This window comes from Ascaphus truei, chromosome 2, assembly GCF_040206685.1.
Source record: "Ascaphus truei isolate aAscTru1 chromosome 2, aAscTru1.hap1, whole genome shotgun sequence".
In the NCBI taxonomy this organism is placed as follows: domain Eukaryota; kingdom Metazoa; phylum Chordata; class Amphibia; order Anura; family Ascaphidae; genus Ascaphus; species Ascaphus truei.
The window spans coordinates 464,409,164-464,431,344 of NC_134484.1; the positions used below are offsets into that span (position 1 = coordinate 464,409,164).

Sequence of the window (22,181 nt, forward strand, 5' to 3'; positions counted from 1 at the left end):
TTTTGGGAGTTTAAAATGGCTGCTGGAGAGGCAGTTGGTGGCCTATGAGAATGGCAGGTTAGGAAGCCGCCCAACAAGCAAGAATGGAAAAGCCGCCTTAATAAAATGTATCTAGAATTAGCGGGTTTCCCATAGTAGGACATCCACTTAACCAACTGATTCCTCCCTTTATGGTACTTCGATAACGTCTAAAGGGCCGGCTTGCCCCAGTGTGGGCCCTCTGACATTTAATGATCACGTTTAGTGCTCCTGGTCCCCCTCGTCCCTTCTCATCATTGAGGAACTTGTCAAGACCAACTGGTCCCTGCCCAAGCAATCAATTTTTTGGGGGTATGCAACTCGTTGTCATTGGACTTCCACCAGGGAAGGGGGATAGTCCATTTCGCATTGAGCCGCCAGCGTAGAAGTTATTGCACTTCAAACTTTCATCTGGGGATGGGGAAATAATGGGCGCTTACAGGAATCTGATGACGAGACCTGCAATAGGGCGACTGAAGTCTCCTGCTGAAGAGCTTGCCAGTAGGAAACTTTTGGTAGCCATCTTGGAAAAGGACAAATTCCCTTTTAAGAAAAATATCTTCCAAATGCAGGCCTACACCAGGAGACTGAACTAAAACTGGAGGGATTGCGGCTTTCAGGAGCTGTCTGCGAGTAGGTTAACTCCATGTTAAAATGGATAAGAAGCAGAAAGTAACTCGCTGTGAGTGCTCATTTGCAGGTCGTTACCCAGAATCCCTGGTTGCAGCGGAAGCATTGCATGCGAAGAGATAACGGGGAAAGACAGGTGTGTGGAGCTGTCAGACATGCGAGTGTGTTCACGAGTGGTTTAAACATAATATCTAATTACTGCGCGTTAACCAGTGTTTCCCTGGGGCTTTGGAAGAGAGCTGGGTCAATGTGTAAAATGAAGATAATAAGGTGTTCTATTAAAGCTGTTCTCCCTAACACGGAATATACACACCGTGCCGGTAGAATTGGAAACCTTGCGAGGGGGCAGAGTGCGTCCCTCGTGATTTCGGCGCATGTGTGTGTGGAAATGCGAGGCCCTCAGCGGGTAAAATCACAGTAGAAATGGCCGGGACTCGTCCATGTCGCCTGCCCAGAGTAGGGCAGTTCAGCTGTGATCAGCAGGAGCAGCAGATCTTTTTGTGTTGCTTTTGAACATGAGGATGGCCGCGTATTTATATGTATCGTTATTCAGAGCTGTAATGTTCATCAAGGAAAACTAATTGGGACCCATTAGTTTGTTGCCCCTTTTGTTTGGGTTTTCATACTTGCTTTCTGTGGCCTTTCTTTTAGACGTGGAGCACCTCAAAGTGATGCTCCATTTCTGTTTATCAGCGAGTTCCCCCCACAAACGCACTCTCTTGAAAGTGAGCTGAATATCCAAATATCCTTGTAAACAGATTGCCAACCTTTTTTCTTTTTTCCCCCCCAAGCTTTTGTTTACATTTTTATTTTAACGTTTATTTGAGAAGGCCCAAAGCCTGCCGTAGAGTGTCCACATCACAACTCCAGTTTGAGGCTGTGCTCCTCCCCACCAGGCAGCCCAGACCTATTTTCCAAGCAGACATCTAGGAGACTTCTCAGAGATACCGGTTTCTCCGGCGCCACTCGGGCGAGGCTCTTTGAAGCCAGTGATGCCACCGCTTTGTTTTTCTGCTCGTTTTGAATAAGTGTTGTAAGCTGGAAACAAAAACTAGGTGGGCTAATACTTAGCGCCTTGCTCTTCAATATGTTTGAAGGGGCAGTTCTCTCTTCATGGTTACTTTGTTGTTTTTAAGATGTCTTCGCTATACTGTACAGATACGGGGGAGGGTTCCCCATTGTTTTTTCATGGGAAACTCGCTCTGTGCGACCTCCCTGGACTGGCACAAATGCCATTAGACAGCGGTCGTTGCCTTGTGAAGACACACTACTGCAGGCCTTGGAACTTTTTCAAATAAACATTTAAAAATAAGGTTGGTAATCTGCGTCACGACGAGCGCACTTTCCAAAGAGCCGTATTGGTGGGCGGAGAGGAATAGCAGCTTTAACACACATACATACATACATACATACATACATACATACATACATACATACACCTTAACCTCTAAGTGCATGTGTGAGATGAATGGCAGGGGTGGTTTCTCTACCCTCTTAGTTCAGGGGGCGCAACTCTTGTCCTCAAGACCACCCAACAAATCAGGTTTTCAGGATATCCCAGCTTCAGTGCAGTGGCTCAACCAGTCCCTGCTGCAGTACAGGTGGCTCAATCAGTCCCAAGACTGAGCCAGCTGTGCTGAAGCTGGGATATCCTTATAACCTGACCTGTTGGGAGGGCTTGAGGACTGGAGTTCAGCAAACCTGTTTTTAGTTGAAACCAGAGTCCCTATAAATAGGTGGTACCACTCACCCCCACACAGGCTGATCATCTTTGGACCACTCGTGGTATCCTGCTTTTGACCACAGAGTTTATACAGAGTTGTTGGCTTCAAAGAGAGCAGCCGTGGGTAGAGTTGGGTTCCGATTGTAACACTGAGCCTCACAGCTGTCGCCCCTCGTAGACCTGATTTTACATGCAATGTGATCTCACACACCCCTTACCCCAGATTGAAAGGGGTTTCTCCACATGGCTCGTGCTTGGTGTTTCAGAGCGACTCCCCGTGATTAAATCTTCAGCCAGGATTTAGCATAGTTCCTGATCTCCTTATTGCCCCCCGTTGAGGAGAGCGAGAGAAACAGGTGGGGCCTGCCTTGCTTCCCATGCAATTAGAAGCCCTCAAGCCCCCTGCAGATTTTCTCCTGTAAATCTTCTCCGTAACATAGAGCAGCTATATACCTGCAGGAGAAGTCTGGCGTTTCCTGTGAGAGGTTACCCCGGGTATATTTCTATGGAGGATTGGATTCGTCTGTCCTGTGGATCAGGAATTTGAATGGATTCAGCAGCTGGCGCGCACTTGGGCTGCAGAAATGTCTTGTTTTTACCGCCGCTGTAGGGGTGTGCATTTTTGTGCCTTTGTCCCCCTTCGTGTTGCTGGACCCTGTAAAGGACATGTACATGCTGCCATGTACACAGAACTTCACGATACGTCCCTGTATTTAATGTGTGTGTGGATATTCTGTATAGTACAAGAGAACCAGCCATGACAAGCAAACACTGGAGATAGGGCTGAATATTAAGTACATGGTTGTTGGGGGGGGGGTGGGGCGGTTGATTACAGGGATCCTTTAATTGGTACAGTTTAGGAGTAGTCCACATGTATGTAAGTATGCCAACCAGCTGAATTTATTTACCATGGATTGATTTAAAATGGCAGTCTCAGGTGTTTAATAGGTTAAATGTAGCCGATACAGTATTTCTGTTTTTTCAAGGTGCCAGTAAGTATTTTTAGCTTTTAACCAAATGCTTGGAGTAGTCTTAAGATCTTTACCCAAGCTCCTGTTCTGAGAATGTTTTGTTCTCTTGTACAAGTAAGCAGTTTACACACAGCAACAAAAAAAAAGCGGATTAACACATTTTTTGGCCATCAAAGGCCCAAGAGATAAATGACACTGCCCTGAAGACAATGGGACCGTATTCATTTTGTTTTCAATAAGTAAAATATTTACCATAAGCGTAATTTAAATCCTTCCATGTAGAGTTCAATGCGGTAAGGAAGGGACCCGAGGTTGCCCCTGGCATTCTGAGTTAAGTGGGACCCTGGTGTCCATAAATGTAATCTCTGAACGGGATAAACAGGGTCTTGGAGGAACTTGTTCCATGTCTTCACTCTGGTCATGCATAGTGCAAGCTCTTCACAAAATATCACCGTAGCATCACACTTCACACCGAGAGACGCTCACTAAAAGGTGTACTTGCTATATTTCCTTTAAAAGGTTTCTTCTGCTATCGTTAACCTTAGCCCAGTGGTTCTCAACTCCAGTCCTCTACCTCCCCAACAGGTCAGGATATCCCTGCTTCAGCACATGTGGCTCATTGAGCCACCTGTGTTGAAGCTGGAATATCCTAAAAGCCTGACCTGTTGAGGTGGCTTGAGGACTGGAGTTGAGCCCCCCTGACTTATCCCTTTAGCGGAGACCTACAAGGTCGCGGTTAAGTCATTGAATGCCTCTCAAACCCCACTCTTGCTTTTTTTTTTTTTTTTTGCAGTCTTCCAAAAAAGCCAAGACGGCCGAAGCAGACACTTCAAGCGAGCTAGCGAAAAAGAGCAAGGAAGTGTTCCGGAAGGAGGTAAGCAAGCGGCCGGGAGTTTGATACCTGAAGAAGGACAGAGTTCTAATACCAGCTCTGTCCCGGAGAAAGATACATTCCTAAAAAATAAGGAGCACAACTTCAAATCAGAGACCTGCAAAGGTTTAGTGAGCACAGTGTTTTCTATATACACACTGTAAGTCTACTTACGTGGAAGGTCTTGGATGCTCACCTACAACGACTCTTCTATAATGGGCATAAATTAAACATCTATAAGGATCTTTTATGTTCAGGTAAAAGTCTGTGTGTCTGTGTAAGCACATCCATTGGAAGTGTGTGTTTGTGTGTGTTTGTGTGTGTTTGTGTGTGTTTGTGTGTGTGTGTGTGTGTGTGTGTGTGTGTGTGTGTGTGTGTGTGTGTGTGTGTGTGTGTGTGTGTGTGTGTGTGTTAAAACCGTAGGCGAAAAGTGTATGAAGGGTCACCAGCACAATAAGTGGACGACACACGCACACATTTTGAGTTTTTGAAAACCTAGATCTAGATTGTAATACGCTAAGACCTGTTGTTGAATTGGTTTCCTGTCTGTCTTTCTCCCACCTCCAGATGTCTCAGTTCATAGTTCAATGCCTGAACCCGTACCGAAAACCCGACTGCAAGATAGGAAGAATAAATACAACCGAGGACTTCAAGCATCTAGCACGCAAGGTACGTGTGTCTGTGATGTACTTATATAGTAGATGAGGTTGAAGAAAGACATACGTCCATCAAGTTTAACCTATGCTAAATGTAGACGACAGTTACTTTTATCCTATATCCGTACTTGCAGTATATTGATCCAGAGGAAGGCAAACACAAAAAAAACCTCAGTGTTATATCAGCCAATTATATATAAGGGGAAAAATAAATTCCTTCTTGACGGCAAATAATGCTCTGATTACTCCGTGGATCAACATCCTTCCCATGTTTACTTATTAGGTATACCCCTGTATAGCTTTCCTTTCTAAAAAGATTTCCAACCTTTTTTGAAGATATCTATTGTATCTGCCATCACAGTCTCCATGGGTAAAGAATTCCACACTGTAACTGCCCTTACTATAAAGAACCCTTTCATTTGTTGCGGGTGAAATCTCCTTTCCTCCAACAACAGGAATGACCCTTTGTCGTTTGTACCGTTCTTTTGAAAGCTCCTTGTACTGTCCCCGAATATATTTGTATATAGTTATCATATCCCCTCTTAGACACCTTTTCTAATGTAAATAAATCTAATTTAGCTAGCCTCTCCTCATAAATCAGTTTATCCATCCCCTTTATTAATTTGGTGTCTCTTCTCTGCACTTTCTCTAGTTCTATAATGTCTTTTCTATGGAGTGGTGCCCAAAATTCCCTTCCATCCATTGCCCGTTTAATGCAAGATAAGATCTTGTTTGCCTTTGCAGCTACTGCATGACTTTGGGCACTATTGCTAAGCCTGCTGTCTGCAAGCACTCCTAAATCCTTCTCCATCAGGGATTCTCTTAATGTATCCCCATTTAATTTGTAAATTGCCTGTTTATTCTTGGTTCCCAAATACATCCAAGTCCTTCTGGAGAGAAATGACGTCCTGCTCTTATTCTACAACCTTACACAATTTAATGTCATCAGCAAAGATGGAGACTTTGCTCACTCTGCTAACCTCAAGGTCATTAATAAACAGGTTAAAAAGCAAGGGTCCCAGTACCGATCCCTGAGGTACTCCACTAACATCTTTAGCCCAACCTGAAAAGGTTCCATTTATGACAACCCTCTGTTGACTATCCTCCAACCAGTTTTCAATCCAGGTGCAAATATTTTTACAGAGTTCAATTTGCTTTATTTTGTACACTAACCTCTGGTGGAACCATATCAAAAGCCTTTGCAAAATCTGAGTAGACCACATCAACTGCATTACCCTGGTCTAAATTCCTACTTACCTCCTCAAAGCAACTAATATGGTTAGTTTGGCATGATCTATCCTTCATAAATACATGCGGACTATTACTAATAATTTTGTTTTCCATTAGGTATTCCTGAATATTATCCTGTATTAATCCTTAAGGTAGATTCCCCACTATTGATGTCAGGCTTCCAGGTCTGTAATTCCCCGGTTGTGATCTAGCTCCCTTTTTAAATATAGGCCCCACATCTGCTTTACGCCAATCTTGTGGTACTGAGCCTGTGGAAATGGAGTCCTTGAATATTAAATGTAATGGTTTGGCTATTACTGAGCTTAACTCCTTGTGAACTCTTGGATGTATGCCATCGGGGCCAGGTGCCTTATTTACTTTTACTTTAATTTTATAAAGCCGCCTTTGAACTTCTTCGTCAGTTAACCAATTGTTCGTTAATATATAGGGGTTGTGGCTTCCTCCTGTGCACTATTAATGCAATTTATTCTTCCCTGGTAAATACAGAGGCAACTAATTCGTTTAATACCTCAGCTTTTCCCTTATCTCCAATAATTTGTCTGTCCATCTCCCACTGAAAGGGTCCTATATTTTGTTTTCTCATTTTTTTGTTATTAAGGTACTTAAAGAACTTTTTAGGGTTGATCTTACTATTGCAATCTTTTTTTCATTATCCATTTTTGACAATTTTAATGCCCCTTTTGCAAGTTTTCTTACATTCCTTATAATTCTGATACGATGCCTCCGTCTCTTCTGACTTCAAGAATCTAAACGCCTTCCTCTTCTTGTCGATTTCCTTCCGTACCTGTTTATTTAGCCACATTGGTTTTGACTTATTTCTTTTATACTTGTTACCCAAGTGATAAGTGTGCTTTTCTAACAATGTTTTAAAGACTGCCCATTTATCTTCTACATCTTTCCCTGCAAAAACATCATCCCAGTGTATTACTTGTAGATTTGTCCTCAGTTTATTAAAATCTGCCTTCCTAAAGTTTAAGGTCTTTGTTGAACCCAAGCAATCTGTTTTTTGATCATTTATTTCAAATAAGACCATGTTATGATCACTGTTAACAAATATTCAAGTCCGGGAACATTTGCGTATTACTTCTACATAGTATGGCATTACCAAATCCAGTATTGCCCCTCTCCTGGTGGGTTCCTCAATAATTTGGGTCATGTAGTTGTCTTTAAGCACCCCAAAAAACCTGTTTCCTTTTGTTGTAATGCTAATCTCATTGCCCCAGTCTGTCTGGATAATTAAAATCCCCCATTATGCAAACATGACCCAGTTTTGATGCCTTCTCCATTTGCAAAAGTATTTTAGCTTCCTCAATCTCACAGATATTTGATGGTTTATAGCATATCCCCACTAACATTCTCTTTGTACTTTAAGCTCCACTGCTAATTTTTATTCACAATGTGTCTACATTTTCATCATTCCCTTCATAAACATCTTCCGTTATGATAGAAGACAAGTCGAGAATGTTTATATGTTAAACCACATCTAAAACCTATTTGCTCGATCCTTCCGATAAAGAGAATAACCCTCTAAATTAACTGTCCAGTCATGAGTTTCATCCCACCATGTTTCAGTAATGCATATGATATCATACTGCTCCCTTGCAGCTATTAATTCAAGCTCCCCCATTTTATCTGTCAGGCTTCTTGCATTAGCAAGCATGCATTTAAGTTTTTTTTCAGCCTGTACTATTATCTTACCTGCTCCTTCCTTTCTGCGCCAATTGGATTTAGTCTTTAGAAGTTTTCTAGTATTATCTGTATTTAATGTGTCTCCTTGCTTGCACCCATTCTACCTCCATAACCCCTAGCTATCTCTCCATCCCTATCTATTCTATTTAGTTTATCTGTTTCATGTCCCTCTCCCCCTCTATCCTAGTTTAAAGTCTTCTCCAACCTTTTTAACATTCTCCCCCCTAGCACAGAAGATCCCTCTTCATTGAGGTGCAATCCAGCCTACCATAAAGATAGCACCTCACAGAAAAGGAGTCCCAGTGCCCTAAAAACCCCAAACTCTCCTTCCTGCACCACTTTCTTAGCCATGTATTAAGCTCCCCAATCTCTGACTGTCTCCCTGAGGTAGCGCATGGTACTGATAGTATTTCAGAAAATACTACCTTGGAGGTCCTTGCCTTAAGCTTGTGACCTAGATCCCCGAAATATTTTTTTAGGACCTTCCGTCTGTCTTTAACTTTGTCATTGGTGCCAACGTGTACCAAGACCGCCGGGTCAGTCCCAGCCCCTGCCAACAATCTGTCTACCCGATCCGCAATGTGCCAGACTCAAGACCCCAGGAGACGTCAAACTGTTCTGTTCATGCGGTTATGGCAACCGATTGCCCTATCTACCTTCCTAATAATGGTTTCTCCTACCATCACAATCTTTCTTGGTCTCTGAGTATCCCGAGTCCCCTCTGTGCTGGAGGAACTATTCCCCTGGCTGCTAGAGGATTCGGTCTCCCCCAGCCTTGCCATTTCTGGCCTGACACCCATAATATCTTCACTCAATACGACAAATCTATTGGGATGAGTCAGCTTAGATCTGGCCTGCCTCTTCTTATTGCCCCTGCTTCTCCTTCTAACTGTGTACCCAGCTACCTACCTGCTCTTCACTCACAGCGCCACCCTCTGCACCACAAGTCCCAGCCAGGGCCTGCTCAGTGAGCACTAAACTCCTTTCAAAATTGTCAATGTCCCTCAATATTGCAAGCTGCCTCTTCAGATCAGCAATCTGAGACGAAAGAGACCACCCGCTCACACCTCTCACACCCGTATGCTCCCTGGAACAGCTGCTCCAAGTGCACATACATGTGGCAAGATGTGCACCGAGTGACATTCTCAGTCCTGCTCATTCTAGAAACTATGGAGTTATAAGTACTAACAATTAACTGTACTTCTATATACTATACCTTGTTTAACCGCTTCCTTGATTTTATTCCTTGCAGTTCTAACTCCACACTTGATACAAACAGCACTTAAAATCAAACAGTAATCCAGTCCCACAGATCAGGACATCTAAGTTTAGGATTCCTTACAAGCCTCTGTTTTAAAGCTGCAGTTCAGTCTTTTTTTTTTTTTTTTTTTATTTATTTTTTTACTTCAATAGTTTCATGTGTGCAATCTCTAATTACCTAAAGAACTGTATAGCTGCAGGTCAATTCGTTCTCCATGTATTGATAGGCGAAATTTGGTGACATAATTAGAGCTGGCATATTTTTATATTCTGCCTCTGTCACTCAGTGGAAGCTCATGAATATTCATGAGCACTCCTGCACTGACATGTGCTAGAGGGAGGGCAGGGCTCACAAAGGGGTGTGCCAGAGCTTGTGACAGGACATGAAGGGGCAGTGCCTTAGCAAATGGCTGTTAAAATAGATTACAAGAAAATTGGTCTTTCAAAGTTGTTTTTTTAAAAACAGAAAATGCTAAAAGTATTTTTTCTTACTACAGAACTGATTTATTAAAAAAAACACACATGCAGGATATTGACTGAACTGCAGCTTTAAATACACACCAACCAGATGTGTTGCGTTGGCAATCACCACACCCACCGCAGGCTCAACCAGGCAGGAGAGAGAAAAGAACGTTAGCCAAAGACTATAAATTACCACACGATTTTACAATAAATTAACCCACTGTACACTCCCTAAGTCCAGCCGCCCCCTGCTCGTATACACAACACTTCCCTTCCACTTCTAACTCCACACTTGATACAAACAACGTTTGAAATTAAACAGTAATACAGTCACACAGGTCTGTCCTTTACTGTCCCTTACTGTCCGGTCTGTCCTTTATTGTCCCTGTCTGTCCTTTATTGTCCCTGTCTGTCCTTTATTGTCCCTGTCTGTCCTTTACTGTCCCTGTCTGTCCTTTACTGTCCCTGTCTGTCCTTTACTGTCCTTTACTGTCCCTGTCTGTCCCGAGAATTGGATTGCAGATGTCCTCCAGCTAAACTTATACACTGCGAACCGCAGTCTAGGATCTTGGTAACCTGTTTGCAGACACTGCCGGCCCCTGTTTGCAGACACTGCCGGCCCCTGTTTGCAGACACTGCCGGCCCCTGTTTGCAGACACTGCCGGCCCCTGTTTGCAGACACTGCCGGCCCCTGTTTGCAGACACTGCCGGCCCCTGTTTGCAGACACTGCCGGCCCCTGTTTGCAGACACTGCCGGCCCCTGTTTGCAGACACTGCCGGCCCCTGTTTACATGCAGGAACTCATTTCATTTCGATTTTATTGCAGTTTGAGTTATTGAGTTGTGAATGGCTACACTGGAAGAAAACTTATTCTACTGCACATGTTGAGATGGTTTTTTTTTTTTAACACAAACAACGTGCATAGACTAGATATGGGGTGGCCAGCTCCAGTCCTTAGTCGAAGACTGAGCCACCTGTGCTGAAGCAGGGATATCCTGCTGACCTGTTGGTGGCCCTTGAGGACTGGAGTTGCCCGCCCCAGCCGTACAGCAGCGAGTTCACCAGGGCGTTACAATATGTACACGATGCGGTTTTAATGGCAGAGTGCATCGTGGCACAGTCCCCTTACGTGTGTGTGCTTCTGTTCCTTTCCCAGCTAACGCACGGCGTCATGAACAAGGAGCTGAAATACTGCAAGAACCCGGAGGACCTGGACTGCAACGAGAACGTGAAACACAAAACCAAGGAGTACATCAAGAAGTACATGCAGAAGTTTGGCACCATTTACAAACCCAAAGAGGACGTGGACTTTGAATAGCCCCCTCTAACTCTGAAGTGAAACGCGTTCCAGGCCCCTTTCACCGGAAGCCGGATAACCCCAGCGCTGCTCGCAGGGGCCCGTGACGCCTCTGGCAGCTATGGGGTTACAATGTACAGCGAGGATTCCCCCTTCCCCCCCTTCCCCTTACCCACTAGTTTTTAATGGGGCATTTCCTTCTTTCAACCCTCATATTGACAGTGTATGAATTCTTCAATCCGCACACACACAATAAAGGTTTCCCTGCAACGTGGAACAGACGGTCAGGGCGAATGAGGAAGGGGCGAGCGGGGACCTGCTGCGGGGTAGGCTGGGAAGAGGCACAAGCATCGGTTTTCTGAACCAAGGATTTCTCGCTCTCCGCAACTCCAGTCCTCAAGGGCCACACACAGGTCAGGCTTTCAGAATATCCCTGCTTCAGCACAGGTGGCTCATCTGACACAGGGACCGATTGAGCCACTTTGTGCTGAAGCAGGGATGTCCTGAAAAACTGTCCTGTTGGTGGCCCTTGAGAACTGGAGTTGCCCGCCCTTCCTCTACTGCAATCCATCCAATTTCCTAACTGTACAGCGCAATAAATAGTTTTTTTTTATTATTATTATTATTTCTCCCTTCCCCCTGAGGATCTGTATTATATTTTAACATATATGTGAATATATTGATTATATATTTTTTGTTTTTCAACTTCCAGCTACACACAACAGGAACTCAGTTTAACAAGAGTGCTGTTATGTGCAAGGTTTAATCATGTAAATATTCCATTGCTGACAGCCCAGTGTTTAGCTCATTTTTTTCCCTCCCTCTTTCGATCTATCTCTTTCTCTTTCCCTCTCTCTGCTCTCTCTCTCCGCTCTCTCTCCTCTCTCTCGCTCTGACTCTTCCTCCCTTTTTCTCTTTCTCCCTCTTTCTTTCTCTCTTTCTCCCTCCCTCTTTCTTTCTCTCTTTCTCCCTCCCTCTTTCTTTTTCTCCCTCCCTCTTTCTTTTTATCTTTCTCCCTCCCTTTTTCTCTTTCTCCCTCCCTCTTTCTTTTTCTCTTTCTCCCTCCCTCCCTCTTTCACCCTCCCTCTCTCTTTCTCACCCTCCCTCTCTCTTTCTCCCTCCCTCTTTCTTTCTCTCTTTCTCCCTCCCTCTTTCTTTCTCTCTCTCTCCCTCCCTCTTTCTTTCTCTCTCCCTCCCCTTAGCTGTTTCCAGCAGCCTTGTGCATTGTGGGTGAGATTTGATTTTATTCCCTATTTCATTTACTTACATTTTTACAGAATTTTTTTATGTATAAAAGAAAAAAAAAGAGAATAAAATACATTTGCCTACAAAGACATGTAAAAAATGCTACAAGAGACCCTGTGATATTACTTTTTTTTTATTATTATTAATTGATTTACTATTTTGTGACTAACATTGCAAGAAGAAAAGTGTGTATCCATCAATTGAAATGTATAATAAATAATACTGCGTTCTTATCCTGCTGCACTCGTGACCACAATACTGAATACAATACTCTGTTAAATAACATGCCATGCAAATGAATGAAGCATTGAAAAACATGACTGGTAAAGTTGATCCTTCCAGAAAGCTTATGATCTAAAACCGGTGGATACCATGAGCGTTCTATAGCCACTATCACATACATTACTATCCGCCTGGAAATGCACATATAGCGTGAAGTAGCAGTGATTCTAATGCAGGGAGGTTTTAAAGATAAGACATACAGAACACCTACAAGCTCATATTAAACCCCCAAAATACCCACAACATATATATATATATATAAGCATATAAGTTTCACAGAGGAGTGCTACTGAGTATGGCAATATATATATTTAAAACCAGAGACATAACATAAAACACAGACAAAGCTCAGTGCACATCCAGAAAAACTTATATATACAGTACAGTGCCTAAATATACATGTATAAATAACTAATAAATAAAATGGTCTTTTAGTTTAACATTTTGGCCACATTGTTGTAAGCCCTTGAGCCAACTTCACGGCAGACCACGTTTCAAGGGTCCCTACACTAATATAAATTCTTAATAACCTGTGCATTGCCAGGAAGAATAATTTATAATAAATCTGTCAATATTAGTTGCAAAAGTTCTAAGTCTGATTGAAGCTTTTATTAACCTGTACATTACCAGGAAAAGCACTCTGTAATAGATTTGTCACAATCACACTGTAAGCAGGTAAGTTCCCCTGAGAGTGGGAGATGCCATGGAGTGAGCATTTAACCATTTAAATGTGGGAGGGAGGGAGCTTCAATTAGGTAGGAGGTTGCCACCCTCCAATCAGCTAAGACTAGCTGAACAAGAATTATAAAACATACAGAACACCTACAAGCTCATATTAAACCCCCTTGTAGGCAATCACACTGTAAGCAGGCAAGTTCCCCTAAAGCTCAGTGCACATCCAGAAAAAATAGCTCACTCCATGGCATCTCCCACTCTCAGGGGAACTTGCCTGCTTACAGTGTGATTGTGACAAATCTATTACAGAGTGCTTTTCCTGGTAATGTACAGGTTAATAAAAGCTTCAATCAGACTTAGAACTTTTGCAACTAATATTGACAGATTTATTATAAATCCTTCTTCCTGGCAATGCACAGGTTATTAAGAATTTATATTAGTGTAGGGACCCTTGAAACGTGGTCTGCCGTGCAGTTGGCTCAAGGGCTTACAACAATTTGGCCAAAATGTTAAACTAAAAGACCATTTTATTTATTAGTTATTTATACATGTATATTTAGGCACTGTACCGTATATAAGTTCTTTTTTGGATGTGCACTGAGCTTTGTCTGTGTTTTATGTTATGTCTCTGGTTTTAAAGATATCCCTGCTTCAGCACAGGTGGCTCAATCAGTGCCTGCTTCAGTCTTTGAGCCTCTGAGCCCACCTGTGCTGAAGCAGGGATATACTGAAAGCCTCGAGTTGGCCACCCCTGTTCTAATCAGGGTCGCCACCACTCCGGGATTTGGCCACGTATCTCTGGGCTGCGGGTTTACCTTGTAAACCTTCGGCTGGCGGCCCCCGTCATCCTCTGCGTCCTTCCGGCATCCTCTGCGTCCTTCCAGCATCCTCTGCGTCCTTCCGGCATCCTCTGTGTCCTTCCGGCATCTTCCCCTGCAACTCCTGTCAATATGACCACGCTGCGTTGTCATGTCAACGGGAGCGCCACATGATGTCAGCGTTACGTGGGCGCCCGTTACCATGACGTGACGCTGCGCCGTGACAACGTGCTGCCTTGATGCCCCATTGTCATGGCAACAGCGCCATGTGACGCAGCCAGGGGGAGATGCCGAAGACTAAGGTAAGCGCTAAATTCAAAAATGTCTCCGGGTTAGCCTTCAGTAGAAGGTGGCAACCCTGGTTCTAATGTTCTAGTGGCATTTTAAGGGTTAAGCAGCTGAAGTCTATTCAACAGTGTGTTTCTGTTCAAGTGAGCTCCCTCGCACATTATCTGGAGAAGAATGTAGGTACCGGAGGAGTCCTCTTGGAATCGGCCAGGCACACAGTCAAGCCACCTTGGTTTGTTTTTCTCCAGCCGGCATTGGAAGCTTCTTCAGGTTCATCTACTTCACAATACAGTGACTAGACTCGCCAACCTTCTTTTTATTTATTATTACCATTTAATTGTTATTTTACTGACTGCGCTCTCTCAAGGCTGGCTTTACTATTTTCATGCTAGTACCTTCCAGGACACAGGGATGGGGGGGGTTGGCAAAACACGTTAACGTGTTTTGTGTGTCTGATTCAACGTGTCGAGCCAACAGACCAGGAAATCAGGCAGCTCCAGAGTTTAACCTAAAAAGAACGTAAAAGACAAACATTGGAATTTAAAAAAAAAAAAAAAAAGGTTTTGTTCTATGGCGAACTGTGTTGGCTCGAAATAAGTGAGGTTTGGGTTTTGTGTGTTAAAAGAATGGTATTTTTATAGAAAAATGCTGACTTATCTGTTCGACTATTGATATATACAATAGCAGAAGTGCTCGCCTAGATATCTGTGAGACTGACCCCAAATTGGTGGCTCAATTTAGTTTTTTTTTAAATCTATATAGCTCAATCAGGTCTGCAAGGCTGCATCATGATTGAACGCTGCGTGCATTTTGTAAGGGATTGCTTCTTCAATTACGCATCCACTACTGCAGGAGTGGCCATTTCCCTTCCTCAAGGGCCACCAACGGGGCCGCTATTCAGAATAGCCTTCTTCAGCACAGGTGCAGTTGGTGGCCCTTGAGCCTGGCGCTGGCCACGCCTGTGATGATGCATCACTGCCTGTCTGCCGCCCGAGGGCATTGCGTTCTGTCACAAAGAAATGATCCGGCAGGCGTTCTACAAGTACTGTACCTACTATGCAGCAAGTCAGCAAACCGTGCTTATAAGAATGTGTGGGTTATGGCTTAACATGATAATTAAGGAAAATCTTTGAAGAATGGTTTATTAGTGGGTGCCCAGTGACGGGCATTGGGAGGGGGTCGGTCAGGCTGTCTATATGTATGTCTTTTAAACTTCTAATTTTGTCATATCTGCATGTTTCCTACTATAATTTGACTTCAGTCATATTTTAACGGTAAGTGCCCTGAAATTGTCCATACAAAAAACTTGAGCCTTCATGTATAGTATAGATTACTATTCTGCTCTCCTATGGGTTCAACCACATATACCTTCTAATTAGTTTTTACAACTAACTGTGTCAAAACTTTATTCAAGTACATTTAAAAAAAAGAAGCTTGTTTGGTTGGGTAGGCCTGTTGCTGTTTTATTTAGGTTCTTGCGATCTACAAATGCATTTATAAATGACTGACTACTAGCATTTTTATGTGGTTTGTGGTAAAACGGTGTAAATGACAGCTCTGTTCTGGCTCCCACTTCTTGCCCACTGGAATTAAGTTCCTAGCAACAACTCCTGTATCTGAAATCTTTCGTTTTGCTGACAGCCATGGGGCAGAGCAGGGTGTAACACTTTGTATTCACGTTGCAGTAGCCCTGGGGGAGGTGTGATACCTTTTTTATGGTCCTATAAATAGTGGGGCAATGTGGGTTCCATTTAATGTTTTCTTCCAGCTCCGTACCAAGTTGCTTGAAAATTAGATGCAAAGTCCTCAGTTGTAGCTCTCTGTTATGTGCCTGTCACACGATGATGCAGGGGGTAATCACACGACCGTTACAATCTAACACGTTCATGTACAGTACGCCACGCAACAGTTACTATCTAACATGTTCATGTACAGTACGCCACGCAACTGTTACTATCTAACACGTTCATGTACAGTACGCCACGCAACTGTTACTATCTAACATGTTCATGTACAGTACGCCACGCAACTGTTACATCTAACACGTTCATGTACAGTACGCCACGCAACTGTTACTATCTAACATGTTCATGTACAGTACGCCACGCAACTGTTACTATCTAACACGTTCATGTACAGTACGCCACGCAACTGTTACTATCTAACATGTTCATGTACAGTACGCCACGCAACTGTTACATCTAACACGTTCATGTACAGTACGCAACTGTTACTATCTAACATGTTCATGTACAGTACGCCACGCAACTGTTACTATCTAACACGTTCATGTACAGTACGCAACTGTTACTATCTAACACGTTCATGTACAGTACGCCACGCAACTGTTACTATCTAACATGTTCATGTACAGTACGCCACGCAACTGTTACTATCTAACACGTTCATGTACAGTACGCCACGCAACTGTTACTATCTAACACGTTCATGTACAGTACGCCACGCAACTGTTACTATCTAACACGTTCATGTACGCCACGCAACTGTTACATCTAACACGTTCATATACAGTACGCCACGCAACTGTTACAATCTAACACGTTCATGTACAGTACGCCACGCAACTGTTACTATCTAACACGTTCATGTACAGTACGTCACGCAACTGTTACTATCTAACACGTTCATGTACAATACGCCACGCAACTGTTACTATCTAGCATGTTCATGTACAGTACGCCACGCAACTGTTACAATCTAACACGTTCATGTACAGTATGCCACGCTACTGTTACTATCTAACATGTTCATGTACAGTACGCCACGCAACTGTTAATATCTAACACGTTCATGTACAATACGCCACGCAACTGTTACTATCTAACATGTTCATGTACAGTACGCCACGCAACTGTTACTATCTAACATGTTCATGTACAATACGCCACGCAACTGTTACTATCTAACATGTTCATGTACAGTACGCCACGCAACTGTTACTATCTAACATGTTCATGTACAATACGCCACGCTACTGTTGCTATCTAACATGTTCATGTACAGTACGCCACGCAACTGTTACTATCTAACACGTTCATGTACAGTACGCAACTGTTACTATCTAACACGTTCATGTACAGTACGCCACGCAACTGTTACTATCTAACACGTTCATGTACAGTACGCCACGCAACTGTTACATCTAACACGTTCATGTACAGTACGCCACGCAACTGTTACTACCTAACATGTTCATGTACAATACGCCACGCAACTGTTACTATCTAACATGTTCATGTACAATACGCCACGCAACTGTTACTATCTAACATGTTCATGTACAATACGCCACGCAACTGTTACTATCTAACACGTTCATGTACAGTACGCCACGCAACTGTTACTATCTAACACGTTCATGTACAGTACGCCACGCAACTGTTACTATCTAACACGTTCATGTACGCCACGCAACTGTTACTATCTAACATGTTCATGTACAGTACGCCACGCAACTGTTAATATCTAACACGTTCATGTACAATACGCCAGGCAACTGTTACTATCTAACATGTTCATGTACAGTACGCCACGCAACTGTTACTATCTAACATGTACATGTACAATACGCCACGCAACTGTTACTATCTAACATGTTCATGTACAGTACGCCACGCAACTGTTACTATCTAACATGTTCATGTACAATACGCCACGCTACTGTTGCTATCTAACATGTTCATGTACAGTACGCCACGCAACTGTTACTATCTAACACGTTCATGTACAGTACGCAACTGTTACTATCTAACATGTTCATGTACAGTACGCCACGCAACTGTTACTATCTAACACGTTCATGTACAGTACGCAACTGTTACTATCTAACACGTTCATGTACAGTACGCCACGCAACTGTTACTATCTAACATGTTCATGTACAGTACGCCACGCAACTGTTACTATCTAACACGTTCATGTACAGTACGCCACGCAACTGTTACTATCTAACATGTTCATGTACAGTACGCCACGCAACTGTTACTATCTAACACATTCATGTACAGTACGCCACGCAACTGTTACTATCTAACATGTCCATGTACAGTACGCCACGCAACTGTTACAATCTAACACGTTCATGTACAATACGCCACGCAACTGTTACTATCTAACACGTTCATGTACAATACGCCACGCAACTGTTACGATCTAACATGTTCATGTACAATACGCCACGCAACTGTTACTATCTAACACGTTCATGTACAATATGCCACGCAACTGTTACAATCTAACACGTTCATGTACAAAACGCCACGCAACTGTTACAATCTAACACGTTCATGTACAATACGCCACGCAACTGTTACTATCTAACATGTTCATGTACAATACGCCACGCAACTGTTACTATCTAACATGTTCATGTACAGTACGCCACGCAACTGTTACATCTAACACGTTCATGTACAGTACGCCACGCAACTGTTACTATCTAACATGTTCATGTACAGTACGCCACGCAACTGTTACTATCTAACACGTTCATGTACAGTACGCCACGCAACTGTTACTATCTAACATGTTCATGTACAGTACGCCACGCAACTGTTACTATCTAACATGTTCATGTACAGTACGCCACGCAACTGTTACTATCTAACATGTTCATGTACAGTACGCCACGCAACTGTTACTATCTAACATGTTCATGTACAATACGCCACGCAACTGTCACAATCTAACATGTTCATGTACAGTACGCCACGCAACTGTTCATGTACAGTACGTCATGCTACTGTTACTATCTAACACGTTCATGTACAGTACGCCACGCAACTGTTACTATCTAACATGTTCATGTACCATACGCCACGCAACTGTTACAATCTAACATGTTCATGTACAGTACGCCACGCAACTGTTACTATCTAACACATTCATGTACAGTACGCCACGCAACTGTTACTATCTAACACGTTCATGTACAGTACGCCACGCAACTGTTACTATCTAACATGTTCATGTACAGTACGCCACGCAACTGTTACTATCTAACATGTTCATGTACATTACGCCACGCAACTGTTACTATCTAACACGTTCATGTACAGTACGCAACTGTTACTATCTAACATGTTCATGTACAGTACGCCACGCAACTGTTACTATCTAACATGTTCATGTACAGTACGCCACGCAACTGTTACTATCTAACACGTTCATGTACAGTACGCCACGCAACTGTTACTATCTAACATGTTCATGTACAGTACGCCACGCAACTGTTACTATCTAACATGTTCATGTACAGTACGCCACGCAACTGTTACTATCTAACACGTTCATGTACAGTACGCCACGCAACTGTTACTATCTAACATGTTCATGTACAGTACGCCACGCAACTGTTACTATCTAACACGTTCATGTACAGTACGCCACGCAACTGTTACTATCTAACATGTTCATGTACAGTACGCCACGCAACTGTTTCTATCTAACATGTTCATGTACAGTACGCCACGCAACTGTTACTATCTAACATGTTCATGTACAGTACGCCACGCAACTGTTACTATCTAACATGTTCATGTACAATACGCCACGCAACTGTTACAATCTAACATGTTCATGTACAGTACGCCACGCAACTGTTCATGTACAGTACGTCATGCTACTGTTACTATCTAACACGTTCATGTACAGTACGCCACGCAACTGTTACTATCTAACATGTTCATGTACCATACACCACGCAACTATTACAATCTAACATGTTCATGTACAGTACGCCACGCAACTGTTACTATCTAACATGTTCATGTACAGTACGCCACGCAACTGTTACTATCTAACACATTTATGTGCAGTACGCCACGCAACTGTTACTATCTAACACGTTCATGTACAGTACGCCACGCAACTGTTACTATCTAACATGTTCATGTACAGTACGCCACGCAACTGTTACTATCTAACATGTTCATGTACAGTACGCCACGCAACTGTTCATGTACAGTACGTCATGCTACTGTTACTATCTAACACGTTCATGTACAGTACGCCACGCAACTGTTACTATCTAACATGTTCATGTACCATACGCTACGCAACTATTACAATCTAACATGTTCATGTACAGTACGCCACGCAACTGTTACTATCTAACACGTTCATGTACAGTACGCAACGCAACTGTTACTATCTAACATGTTCATGTACAGTACGCCACGCAACTGTTACTATCTAACACGTTCATGTACAGTACGCAACTGTTACTATCTAACATATTCATGTACAGTACGCCACGCAACTGTTACTATCTAACATGTTCATGTACAGTACGCCACGCAACTGTTACTATCTAACATGTTCATGTACCGTACGCCACGCAACTGTTACTAACTAACACATTCATGTACAGTACGCCACGCAACTGTTACTATCTAACACATTCATGTACAGTACGCCACGCAACTGTTACTATCTAACACATTCATGTACAGTACGCCACGCAACTGTTACTATCTAACACATTCATGTACAGTACGCCACGCAACTGTTACTATCTAACACATTCATGTACAGTACGCCACGCAACTGTTACATCTAACATGTTCATGTACAATACGCCACGCAACTGTTACTTTCTAACACGTTCATGTACTGTACGCCACGCAACTGTTACTATCTAACACGTTCATGTACAGTACGCAACTGTTACTATCTAACATGTTCATGTACAGTACGCCACGCAACTGTTACTATCTAACATGTTCATGTACAGTACGCCACGCAACTGTTACTATCTAACACGTTCATGTACAGTACGCAACTGTTACTATCTAACACGTTCATGTACAGTACGCCACGCAACTGTTACTATCTAACATGTTCATGTACAGTACGCCACGCAACTGTCACTATCTAACACATTCATGTACAGTACGCCACGCAACTGTTACTATCTAACACGTTCATGTACAGTACGCCACGCAACTGTTACTATCTAACACGTTCATGTACAGTACGCCACGCAACTGTTACTATCTAACATGTTCATGTACAGTACGCCACGCAACTGTTACTATCTAACACGTTCATGTGCAATACGCCACGCAACTGTTACTATCTAACACGTTCATGTACAATACGCCACGCAACTGTTACTATCTAACATGTTCATGTACAATACGCCACGCAACTGTTACAATCTAACACGTTCATGTACAATACGCCACGCAACTGTTACTATCTAACACGTTCATGTACAGTACGCCACGCAACTGTTACTATCTAACACGTTCATGTACAGTACGCCACGCAACTGTTACAATCTAACACGTTCATGTACAATACACCACGCAACTGTTACTATCTAACACGTTCATGTACAATACGCCACGCAACTGTTACTATCTAACATGTTCATGTACAATACGCCACGCAACTGTTACAATCTAACACGTTCATGTACAGTACGCCACGCAACTGTTACTATCTAACATGTTCATGTACAGTACGCCACGCAACTGTTACTATCTAACACATTCATGTACAGTACGCCACGCAACTGTTACTATCTAACACGTTCATGTACAGTACGCCACGCAACTGTTACTATCTAACACGTTCATGTACAGTACGCCACGCAACTGTTACAATCTAACACGTTCATGTACAATACGCCACGCAACTGTTACTATCTAACACGTTCATGTACAATACGCCACGCAACTGTTACTATCTAACATGTTCATGTACAATACGCCACGCAACTGTTACAATCTAACACGTTCATGTACAATACGCCACGCAACTGTTACAATCTAACACGTTCATGTACAATACGCCACGCAACTGTTACTATCTAACATGTTCATGTACAGTACGCCACGCAACTGTTACAATCTAACACGTTCATGTACAGTACGCAACGCAACTGTTACTATCTAACACGTTCATGTACAGTACGCAACTGTTACTATCTAACATGTTCATGTACAGTATGCCACGCAACTGTTACTATCTAACATGTTCATGTACAGTACGCCACGCAACTGTTACTATCTAACACG

General features: G+C 42.9%; 1 protein-coding gene across 4 annotated transcripts in view; it reads left to right on the top strand.

Annotated features, from left to right (window-relative positions):
* SETD2 (SET domain containing 2, histone lysine methyltransferase) overlaps positions 1-12,306 on the top strand; it is a 92,964-nt gene extending 80,658 nt beyond the window's left edge. For all 4 annotated transcript variants that reach the window (XM_075588097.1, XM_075588100.1, XM_075588098.1 and 1 more), the window contains 3 exons: positions 4,136-4,216; positions 4,781-4,882; positions 10,688-12,306. In XM_075588097.1, coding sequence (XP_075444212.1) covers positions 4,136-4,216; positions 4,781-4,882; positions 10,688-10,849 — 345 coding nt within the window. In that variant the 3' untranslated portion in view covers positions 10,850-12,306. The remainder of the gene's footprint in view (positions 1-4,135; positions 4,217-4,780; positions 4,883-10,687) is intronic.
* Positions 12,307-22,181: the final 9,875 nt, after the last annotated feature.